General features: G+C 37.2%; 1 protein-coding gene across 1 annotated transcript in view; it reads left to right on the forward strand.

Moving 5' to 3' along the window:
- LOC127411480 (nesprin-3-like) overlaps positions 1-12,143 on the forward strand; it is a 44,077-nt gene that overhangs the window by 5,877 nt on the left and 26,057 nt on the right. Inside the window, exons 3-12 of the mRNA XM_051647079.1 lie at positions 176-348; positions 615-924; positions 1,787-1,942; positions 3,033-3,377; positions 5,287-5,423; positions 5,808-5,982; positions 7,805-7,987; positions 9,364-9,507; positions 9,830-9,964; positions 10,936-11,097. Of these exons, the coding sequence (XP_051503039.1) occupies positions 176-348; positions 615-924; positions 1,787-1,942; positions 3,033-3,377; positions 5,287-5,423; positions 5,808-5,982; positions 7,805-7,987; positions 9,364-9,507; positions 9,830-9,964; positions 10,936-11,097 (1,920 nt within the window). The remainder of the gene's footprint in view (positions 1-175; positions 349-614; positions 925-1,786; positions 1,943-3,032; positions 3,378-5,286; positions 5,424-5,807; positions 5,983-7,804; positions 7,988-9,363; positions 9,508-9,829; positions 9,965-10,935; positions 11,098-12,143) is intronic.

Below are 12,143 nucleotides of genomic sequence, written 5' to 3' on the forward strand. Positions count from 1 at the left end.
CACTTTCAGGTTGTCAAACATGGAACTAAATCTCATAAATTTATACATACAGTTATCTTACAACATTTCACAATAGGCACATACCAGTACATTTAAATGTAGAACATTACTGCTAAGAACATCCGTTTTTTTAACATCATTTTTGCTGGAATGTAACACTTTGTTTGTTGTAAAGAAAATCCATAGTTCAGAGCCTGAAGGCAATTTGAAGATGGACAGGGTGCTTGTGGCATCTGAAGCTTTGCTCCGAAATGGAGACGAAGAGATGAAGAATCAGACTCATTCAAAACTCAAAGATCTGAAAGTGCTATGGGATGAGACTTTAACCTACATAATTCACTGCCACAGGTACAGTTGTTGGTATCATCATATACCACCAAATATATTTACTCATTGCGCTTGATTGTGATGGTTTTTCACAGTTAAATCCTTCTGAGACCCTGCAATTCATATTTCATTTAAAGTATTTCTGTCTATATCTCTGGGAGCATGCTGCTGTTTTAAGTCCTAATGTAAGAAGGAAGAGATGGATGGATGGAAGGATAGATAATATGAGGAGGATATATCTGCATTTGATGTTTGCTTATTTGTTTGTTTGTTGCCCCATCTGTTAGTCGTATCGAATGGGTGTGGCTGCACTGGAGTGAATACCTGAAGGCCCATGAGGAGTTTAGGATGTGGCTGGAGAAGATGCACATGGCTCTGGAACCCTTGCTTGAGATGCAGTTGGGTCTGCAGGAGAAACTTTGGCAGGTGGATCATCTACGGGTCCTGCACAGTGACATCCAGGCCCAGGATCAGTTTCTGGAGAGGCTCCTGGATGAGGCTGCAGCCCTGTATAACCGCACAGAAGATGGCAGTATAGATGAGCAGGCTCAGCAGGGACTTCAAGATGCCTACAACCACATTCGAGAGCGAGCACAGGTAAACACGAAACAGATTAAACGAATATTATATATCAATGAATGTATCATTATTCTTGACACCCAAATGCCAAAACAAATATATGATAACTCATGTCAGAAAGTTTGCTTTAGCATTTTGAGGGCTTTATTTAAGGTAGTGTCTTTGTTCTCAAATAACATGAAAAGAACATGAAACAAAATTTCAAGGATTTGAAGATGAGGCTTTGAAGCTATCTTGTTTTGTGAATTTTTTATAAGGCTCCTCAGCATGCAGCTGTGTAAGTCAATTAACAGCAGCCTTTTAATCTTTTGTCTTCCATGTTTTTTACACTCACTCTTGCTGGGTGTACAGGTCTTGTTTCAATACGAAAACAGGATATACTGCCCTTGATTTCTATACTTTCATATTTAATCAGAGGTTATATGTTATCAACATGTCCTGTCCAGTGCATTCTCGATAAGCATTTTTCACCCAAACAAGTGTCATTCAAACTTCAGTCGGAACTTCACTCACAAACTTCACTGCTGTTTCTGCGTCACGCACACACTTTGTTGACAAAGATTTAGAGGCTCTTGATTTTCGCCAGGGTTCCCACAGTCATAGAAACCTGGAAGTAAAAGCCAATAATATAATAAAAAAAATTTTTTCAAAATGTAATGGAAATTTCAATATATTTTTTTTAATTTACCCTTATCCAGTAATCTCTGAATGCCAAACATTCTTATTTGGGTGCAAAAATTTTATTTATTGCACTGAATATGTTATTACAGCTTGTTACATTAATTCAGATACTCTAATTAAAAATAGTAGGCTAGTCTCATGTCACATATTTGTCTGTATGTGTTTTTCTGAAACATATTGCATTCCTTTTTATGTGCAGGAGAGATTGGGTTTAGCACAGAAAATAGTAGAGGAGCACCAGCAATACCAAAGTTGTGTTCATAAATTCCAAACCTGGCTGGTTTCTAAAACAGAGGAAGTCAGCCGTTTCAACGACATGGAGGACACAACGCAGAATAGACTCAAAGCCCTGAAGGTACAATGACCTACTTATTTGGGGGAGGGGAGGTTCAGAATGGTCATCTGGGAAAATAATTCCTACTTTGGAAGTCAAACTGTGGAAAAAACAATTCCATCTTTTAGCCATGTACTTAATAATTTGTCTCCTCATTTTCCTTTCTTTGTTTTTTTTCTGTGCTGAGCTTCTATATTAAAGGGGCAATATCACAAAACATCACATTTCCCTTGATATTTTAAAATAAAGGAGCTTGACACACCACAGTGGCCCCAAAAAGAATTTGCACATTTAAGCTACACTTAAAACTGTAAATGCATGATATATTATTACATAAAATATCAAACCAAATGGCATTTTTGTGATAACTTCAAACTGACTTCACTCATTCACCAAAAAAGTAAATTGAAATAGTTAATTTTGTGACATCATAAGCATAAATTTATCAACAGATAGTTGAGATTTGCATTTGAGGGCATCAGTGTATCACCAAACGTACAGCATTCACTTCTTCTCTACTTGTTTGTAACAGTAAATTAAAATGACCTTTACTGTATATATTTGTATTCGGCAGAGACACGGTAAAGTAATAAGTAGGCAGTAGGATAGATACCTTTTTTAGGCCACCAGAAAACCTTAATTAACATCATAAGTAGACATTAGGAAAAGATCAAATGAAAATTAAATGTATGATTTTACTCCTTGTAGGGCTGTCACAATTATTACATTTGACTGCCGATAAACTATCATTCAAATTGTCATATTTCTTAAGTTGTACAGTATGTGTGCTTAACACACATACAAATAAGGAAGTCATTTATTCATATTTAACTTGGAATCTTATAAAAAAAAAAATTGGGATATATGGTTTCCTTCAAAGAAATTAATCATTTTAATATTTATAGCTTTAGTCTTGGTCAACTTACCATTTTATACTGTTTATTATATTATATTATATTATATTATATTATATTATATTATGCAATAGTAGTACATTTCTGTCCTAATTCTTCACTTTCACAAATTATTTTAAAGCTCTTCCACATTTTGAGATTAAGAATTTTGAGAGTCTGTGTGAATTCTAAAATATATTTCTTCCAACCAATGTCAGGAGCTGGACACCAGTATAGCTAAAGAAGAGCTCACTCTCCAGCATATTGAAAGCTTGTCTGAGGTGGTGAAGACCAACACGTCTCCAGCAGGTGCAGAGAAGATCACAAAAGAGATGGAGGACTTGAGGCTGGCCTGGCAGAGATTACGCCAGGCACTGGTGGATATTTATGAAGAGCTCCAGAACTCGCTGGACTCTGAGAGCGAGTATTCAAACCGTTGTAAGCAGCTGTGGTCAGATCTTGCTCAGCTTCGAACCCTGGTCCAGACCCTCAGCAGTGATTTGGAGAGTAGGGATGAAGAGCGGACTGAGGAACACATGGTTGCTCAATGGAAGACGCACACGGTTAGCATTCTGGTCCTCTCACTTTCACCACCCCGAAAGATCTTATATGTCTTGCTGTAGGGCAGAGTTGGAGGCTTGTTTATGTGACAGTAGCACATTGGAGATTTAGGAAATGCCCCAGGTTAATTCCAGTGTTGGGTTAGACAGCAGTTTGTGGCCCTGTAAAAGGAATTCTGCAAGTTTTTTTTTGCTTAAAGGAATAGTTCACCCAAAAATAAAAATTCTACCATCATTTACTCACCCTCATGCCATCCCAGATGTGTATGGTTTTCTTTCTTCTGCAGAACACAAATTAGGATTTTTAGAAGAATACTTCAGCTCTGTAGGTCCATACAATGCAAGTGGATGGGTGCCAACATTCTGACGTTCCAAAAAGCACATAAAGGCATCATAAAGGTAATCTATATGACTCCAGTGTTTTAATCCATATCTTCAGAAGATGTGATATGATAGGTGTGGGTGAGAAACAGATCAATATTTAAGTCATTTTTTGCTAGAAATTCTTCTCCTTGCCCAGTAGGGGGTGATATGCATGAAGAATGTAAATCACCAAAAACACAAGAAGAAGAATGTGAAAGTGATTTGTTTCTCACCTACACCTATCATATCGCTTCTGAAGACATTGATTTAACCACTGGAGTCTTATGGATTACTTTTATGCTGATTTATGTGATTTTTGGAGCATTTTGACAACCATTCACTAGCATTGTCTGGACCAAAAGAGCTGAGAAATTCTTCTAAAAACATTTGAGTTTAGCAGAAGAGAGAAAGTCATACACATCTGGGATGGCATGAGGGTGAATAAATGATTAGAGAATTTTCATTTTTGGGTGAACTATTCCTTTAATGGTGTGGAATACCTCCAAACGGATGGCCACACAATTTGTGATGTGCTTTAAATGTTATGCCTTTAAAGGAATGGTTCGTCCAAAATTTGTCATAATTGACTAACCCTCATGTTGTTCCAAACCTGTATGAATCTTTCTTGTGTGTAACACAAAAAGAGATGTTTTAATGAATATCTCTGTCCCAAAATTATGTGACTCATGCTTCATATTCTAAGCCTTCTAAATGCATACGATAGGTTTTGGTGAGAAACAACACATAATTTTCCAGCGAAAATCTTGATGGCCATTGCGCGTTCATGAGCACTATGAGAGATGCTTGATCACAGTGGCTCGCAGTTTTTAGCACTAAAAATAGCATTTATAAACGAACAACAGACACCAAGGTATTCATGTTGTTTTCATTTTGTAAATTTATTGTTTCTCACCAAAACCTATCGTATGCCTTCAGAAGCAAAACCTGCATCACTTTCTTTCTTCTGTGGGACACAAAATAAATCAATAAGAAAAAGAACAATTCTGATATGCCATAGTATAATTAAACTTTTATCAAAATGCATTTACATTTACATTTGGCTGACACTTTTATCGAAAGCGACTTACAGTGCCCTTATTACAGGGACAATTCCCCTGGAGCAACCTGGAGTTAAGTGCCTTGCTCAAGGACACAATGGTGGTGGCTGTGGGGATTGAACCAACAACCTTCCACTTACCAGTTCAGTGCTTTAGTCCACTCCCCCCCCACCCCCCACTCCCCACTCCCCACTCCCCACTCCCCACTCCCCACTCCACTCCACTCCACTCAATCCATTGTAGTTGATGATAAACTGAATTTGAAAACTAACATTTTGATTTCAGTCCATCAAAGTAACCAGTTGTGCCAAGTTTGCTTTTGATGGTGGGGAAGAACTGAAAACGATGAAAACCTTTTTTTAGATCAATGAAAGCTGTCTGGACCCCATGTGGAGAAATTATGCATTAATGCCCATTTGGATGAGCTTCCATCATGAACTCATGGTGTGTGTACCTGCTTTATTGATTAGTTTTCTACGTGCGCATTTCAGGGTGTACATAAGAAGCTCGTCGCAGAGGAGCCCAGGGTGGAACAGTTGAAATCCCGGTTGAAAGAGCTATTCCGATTCCCACAGGATTCCAAAGCTCTATCTGATGAGATGCTAGCAGTGGTTAAGGAATACCAGAGGTGAGCAGCAGCCACACACCCACAGGGAGCCTCAGGCATGTGAGGAATGAGGCTTTGATGGATATTTTATGAATCGTTATCTATTGATTCGTAAACATTCTGTCACCACAGACACAATGGAAGGATGGTCACGGGTAGGTTACCGTCCCCATTGTGTTACAGACATTGTGATGCCACTCATGGGGCCTAGTCAACTGTAAACAATGTGTATCCAGCCCTTAGAGAGTGCTAATGTAAGCACTTCACACAATTGGTGCATTACACACAGGGGTTTACCACATTTATTTATTCATTTGTGTTGTGACAGCCATCTGTTGGAATACCTATAAGCACATACTCTACTGTATAGGACTCAGTCAAGTTGTTTTCTGTGTCCTGTGACAGTGTGAAGGGCAGATCTTTCAGGTTGTCCTCTGAAAGTGAGACAGCTCTTCGGCAGATACTGCAGGACCCTCTGTATGGCTTCAGCCAGTGGAGTCAGACCGTTTCACAAGTTTTGGAGGCCTCTGCCGATGTGACGGAATTCTCCCATATCGCTCTGCTCGTGCAGAATATCGAGGTAAAGTTTGCACAGCCAAAAGTTTTTGACCTTTTAAGGGGTGTAAAAATGTGACCTTTAAGACTTTATAGATATTACAGTTTAATTTTTTTTGTTAATGCATGATTTCCTGTAAAGCTGCTTTGAATCTATGTGTGCTGTAAAAAGCGCTATACAAATAAAAATGACTTGGCTTGACTTGACCTGACAGTGAAATTCAGTCAATTTCGAATTCATTGATTTAGCAGAATATAATAATCAATTTCGTTTATGGTTATTTCAAGAAAATTTGTTCTCTTTTTTTTACAATGACATGAATTTAAAAAAGTGGCCCAATTTTAGCCTGGAATTCATGTGAATTTTGCTCCTGAATTCACTATAATATAGTAGTACCTTTTGTATTATGCATTCATTTCTTACCTAAAATACAATTGCTTACAGAATTTAAGTTTCCACCCTCCATTTAAATTGTCCTAAATGGTTATAATTTTGAAAATAATTATTAATAGGACCAAAATAATCGAATTGGACCAAATCATTATCCAAATGTCAGATCATTTAGTGATAGTACTGGGTAAATATATAGATTTTCTGATGTATCAGGATCTTCATTTGAACGACCTCGATATTGATTCTTAAATCCCAAGATCGATCTTTAAATCTATTCTGCAGCCCTCAACAATGCGAGTAAAATCACTTGCATAAATATGCAACCAAATTTCTAAAATTTGGCTAAATGTATCTGTTATTAGCCACTGGCCAGTAAATGTTCATACATTCACCATGATTAAGTATAGTGGTGAAGAAGTTAAGCACCGAGTCTGAGATTCTTTCACTGCGTGTTGAGAGTAAAGGTTTGGTTTGACTCGTTCCGTGTAATGTGTGTCCATAGACGAGATTCATGCAATCCATTTGCCATATTAATATTGTCTCTTTTATGTACTTTACAGTCAGTTGTTGAAATAAACATTTAATGCTATTTATACATAGAATGGATGATGTAAGGAAGCTTTCGTTAATCTGTTCTTAACCAAACACTTTTGTGATGCTCATTGAACTGCTGGTATTTTTAAAGAGACAGTACCATTTTAGCATATGTTCTACAAATAAATGTAAATACTTGTAAATAGTACAAATTATGCATGTTAACAATAAACATGTTACAATATACAGTGTATTTGCAATATAATACTGTAAATGTAATTTCAAGACATTTATTGATTGAAAACATGGATTTGTACATTTTTAAAAAGCTAAAATATGAAATGCTAATGATAAAATAAAATTTGTAAAATCAATATTTTTTTGTAATGTACCTAGTTAGAAGGTCTCCTGTGTAATTAACAGCATTAGTTGGGGGATTCATTTCTTTCACACAGTATGTAAGCAAAATGAACATTATAACTGAAATAAACCTACATGAATCGAATTGAAATCCGAATGGAATCGAGAGCTTGTGGATTGGAATCAAATCAGGAAATATGGATCAAAACCCAGTCCTATTTAGTAAAGAAACATAGTGAAAGCTTTATCAGAGCAAATTTACAGCCCTGATACAGGGATTTATGCAGTTAGATTGTACAGCTAGTCAGATTTTTAGACATACAGTGTATCATTCTGTGTTTCCATTCACCATTCTTGACACCATATGTCTTTGATTTTCAATTTGATTTTAGAAACACTCTATTTTCATTTTGCTGCAATCTATTTTGGATACGATTCTATTGTATTGAAGCATTTGCTATGTATTTAGCCTTTTTTAAATTCGTAATTCTGTGATAGCCCTTTGTTGTCTTTGAAATTATTGATTGTGCTCTTTGTTCTTTTGTTTTGTTCTTTGTAGAAGTTTCTAAAAAACAGCGTGCAGCTGCAGGAGCGCTTGAGTTTGCTCCAGGTGAAGAGTGATCTGCTCAGCTCTGTTTTTGGCCAGGAGAAAGCGGATGATCTGTTGGAGGAGCTCAGCGGGGATATGAGGAAGAGAGAGTTACTCCACAGCCAGCTCCAACAGCGCAAGAACCGCCTGCAGGTACCCCACCAGCCACAGCCCAAAATTTTACCGCAGTATGTTGAGGTTATAAACGCCTGAGCTACAACAACAATCTTTTCCCTGCCTTTCCTCTCTCGATATGTCTGTACATTAGCCATAACATGCATAGTCTTGTGTACACAGAGAGATTTTGTGCAATTTGCTGCTTTTTTTTTTTTTTTTTGCCCAAGATCTGCTCACTTAGGAAGGCCATCTGACCAATCAACCACATTTAGTTTTTTTATGTGGCATTTCATAAAATCAGTGATATCACAATAATAGAGAGGCCTGCAAACAATGGCACAACAGTCTTAATGAATGGTTGAACACATCATAGAAATTATTGGAAAATTAATTTACTCTTTGTTACCAGTAGAGGTGGGCAATTTTACCAGCTGTAAATCTAGAAAAAATGGTAAACTTGTACAAAAGATTGTTTCTATTGCACTTGGTAGGGAATGACCATTCCATCCTGTAATTGAGAAAATAAGAAAGAGGCCCCACCCCCATTGTTACTGTTACTAATTCACACTTTCTTACTCAAATACTTGACTTGAAATTTTTTCATATTTGGATTACCAGTGGATTTACATCTTGTAATCGTATGTAGTTTAAAAAATGCTCTACAAAAAACACTTGAACTGAGATTGTTAATACTACTCAGACATAAAAACTTCACAATTTAAATTGCAAATTGTGACTGTAAATCCTTCAAATGTGTGGTAGGCCTGCCTTTATTTTAAACATTGAGCGCATTTACATGCACAGCAATAATATGCGGATAACTATCAAAAATCAAAACGTAACCATCAAAACTGTCTTTGACATCAAAACGTAAACAGGTATGCACACACTGCTTACGCACACTGAATAAATCAGTAAGAATGCCGGTAAAGGTGTTTACATGCAACGCAAAATCGGGGAAATTGGCAAAAATCAACCTTTGTCGAACGATTTTTGCTTGAGGTTACCTGAATGAAATCCAAAACCATGAGCAGTGCCGAAACACAACTGAAGTAAAATGTTCCTCCACAAGTTGCTTGCAATTTTTGGTTTCAACCACAGATGTCGCTAGTGAGCCCAAAGTTCCATAGTGCGCTCATTGCTGTCAAAAGGACCTTGCATTATTGTTTTCTCAGTAGTTTTTGAATCACATTTCTATAAAAATATGAATGCATATTTTAAGTTATCATAGATTTTGAGAATTTTTGCTTGTAGAACTCACCCCTAATTATCATAGTTTCCATCTATCCAAAAAGAAGTACCAACTCTGCAATGTAAGGTTGAAACTATTACTATAACATGTCTGTCCTCTTAAAAACTTGAAATGTTATCTTAACCTCCATAAACATGTGCTATCCCATATATGTCCCTAGGGATTGATATCAAAGACAAAGGATTTTTCAGATGCCTATGACTCCATACACAAAAAGCTGACCTCCATAAAGGATAGGTTCCTCACGGCGGATGGACTACAACCTGACATTCTTGCAAAGAAGAGCCAGGCAGACCAGCTCAGGGTGAGCAGCACATTCACATAAGACGTATAGTTCTTTCCAACCTAAAAAAATGTTTTGCTTTGCACACAGCCTTTGAATTTCTTTTTACATAGCTGTTTTGGTTTTAATCTCTGCATGGGGTATGCTATAGATGTACAGTGACTTTTGATTAGATCGTCTTTCGGCACACACTAAAAGAGTCATGTGAATAATTTAGGGAGCTCGGAGTTGTCACGCTGAGCTCAACGTGTTTGCGCTGGCTGATCAGAGCGGATCGTCCAGGTGGGAGCAGGAATGGCTCACTGGTGACAGCCTGAATGTTAAAGAGTGTCTCTCTCTGCAGGTCATTAGGAGAGACTTGGAGGATTGTGAGGCCCATATCATAGCTCTTGAGACACTGGTGTCATCCAGCCCTACGAACAGGACAAAGTTTGAGCGTCTGTATGCAGACTGGAAATTGCTTTATAAGGCAGTTTGGGTAAGATGTGCTCTGCTCAAGTTTAAAAATTGTTAGCTAAAGTTGAATGGAATTGTTCACCCCAAAATGAAATTTCTCTCATCATTTACTCACCCTCATGTTCAAAGGTAACTGATAAAATTACAAAAAAAGCAATGGTGCCATATTTGATTTAAAAGCTACAATGGAGTGGAAGATTTCAGAAGACTTATGAATATAGCGTATGAGTCGTATGGACTACTTTTATGGTGCTTTTTGTTGTCATGTTTTTTTGGGTTTTTTTTGTGGAAAAGGGCATCTTCAGAATGACTCTTTCTCAGAAGAATGTCATTCGGGTTTGAAAAGATATGAGCAGATGACAGAATTACAATTTTTGGGGAAGCATTCCTTTTAAAATTCAATCTCTAATTGATAGAGATGTGAAATTCAGAATTGGGGTGGGGGGGGGACATATCTTCTTACTAGTCACTTCAAAAATGCCCAGCTTCACAAGTGATTCTGATTTAATCCTGAAGATCTGTAGAAACCTCAGCAACCTTATCCCTGGTTCTCATACCTCCTGCTGTGTGTTGATCATGATGGTGATGTAGACGATGACTATGAAGGCCTTGATCAAACACCTCTTCCTTCACTTTTAATGTACTCTTGCGGCCCGATGAGATTTAAAAAAAAATAAAAAATTATGTAATGAACACAGATAGCAGTCTTCTATTGCAGTGGTTCTCAAACCGGTCCTGGAGGCCTCTCAGCACTGCACATTTTCTATTGCCCTTTTCTGACACACCCAATTTAAATCTTGGAGTCTGCACTAAAGAGCTGATGAGATGAATCAGGTGTGTATAATTGATGATTTATCCAAAATGTGTAGTGTTGAGGGGCCTCCAGGACAGGTTTGATAACCACTGTTCTATTGCAACAAAATCCTTGATGTCTGTTTTGGGATGATCATGTATGTATGTATTTACATGTGTATGTATGGGTTTTTCTACCAGATGAAGGTAAATGAAAGTGAAGAGAACATTGCAGAACATGAGAGTTTCCATGACAATATTTTGAATTTGGAGAAATGGTTAATGATCATGAGGCAGAAGCTGGAATCATTCCGTGGGCCCGATGGAGAATGGAGCATCGATAATCGGCAACATGAGGCTGAGGTAACGTCAACGAGCACTGCTAATGGCTCTCTGCCAACTCAACACAGAGCAACCCTTATGAAAATGTACTATGGGAACTATAGTTCCTGTGTAATTACAATAGTTACAGCAGAGTTTGGGGTAAAACTTACTGTTTGTTTGACCAATGGCAGACGAGGGATGTGTTCAGGAAAGCTTTGTAAAATCTCCATTTGGAGATGCTAGTGCCACAGACAAAATAACAGAAAGATTCTGAAAGCTTCTTAAATTGTTTGAAACAGATCCCATGTTAATTTATTATGCTTTTGATAATTGAATAATCAACAATTTTTTGTTTTATTAATCAGAAAAAGACGTTGAATTTTTATTATCAGCATTTAATTCAAAAAATATTTGGAAAAATATCTTGTCCGATGCTCTCTTTCATTGTGCAAACTGAAGGTTACAAACCAAAACACAATATATATGTGTGCTACTTTTGCACAGTATACAGTACTGTGCAAAAGTCTTGGGCACATAAGATTTTTCACAAAAGCATTTGTCTTAAGATGGTTATTTATATCTTCAGCTTTAGTGCGTCAGTAGGAAATATAAATGTTAGACTCCCAAACATTACTTTTGCAAATAGAAAAGATTAGAATGGAAGAACAGGGAGCACTGCAACAGATATCATGGCCCCCACAAAGCCCCCCACTGAACATTGTAATCAGTCTGAGATTACATAAAGAGACAGAAGCAATTGAGACAGTCTAAATAGATAGAAGAACTATGGCAAATTCTCCAAGAAGCTTAGTACATCCTATCTGCCAACAACCAAGAAAAACTGGTCCAGGTGTACCTAGGAGAAGAAAAAGAAAAGGTGGTCACACCGAATACTGATTTAGCTTTTTTATGTTTACTGGACTTTGTATGACATTAAGTGATAAATGAAAACTATTTATGTCATTATTTTTGAAGACATCCTCACTGTGCAACATTTTTCACAAGTGCCTAAAACTTTTGCACAGTACTGTATATTGTGTGCAAAACTGTGTAAAATATAAACAATACAGTATAACAACACAGAT

This window comes from Myxocyprinus asiaticus, chromosome 20 (assembly GCF_019703515.2).
Source record: "Myxocyprinus asiaticus isolate MX2 ecotype Aquarium Trade chromosome 20, UBuf_Myxa_2, whole genome shotgun sequence".
In the NCBI taxonomy this organism is placed as follows: Eukaryota; Metazoa; Chordata; class Actinopteri; order Cypriniformes; family Catostomidae; genus Myxocyprinus; species Myxocyprinus asiaticus.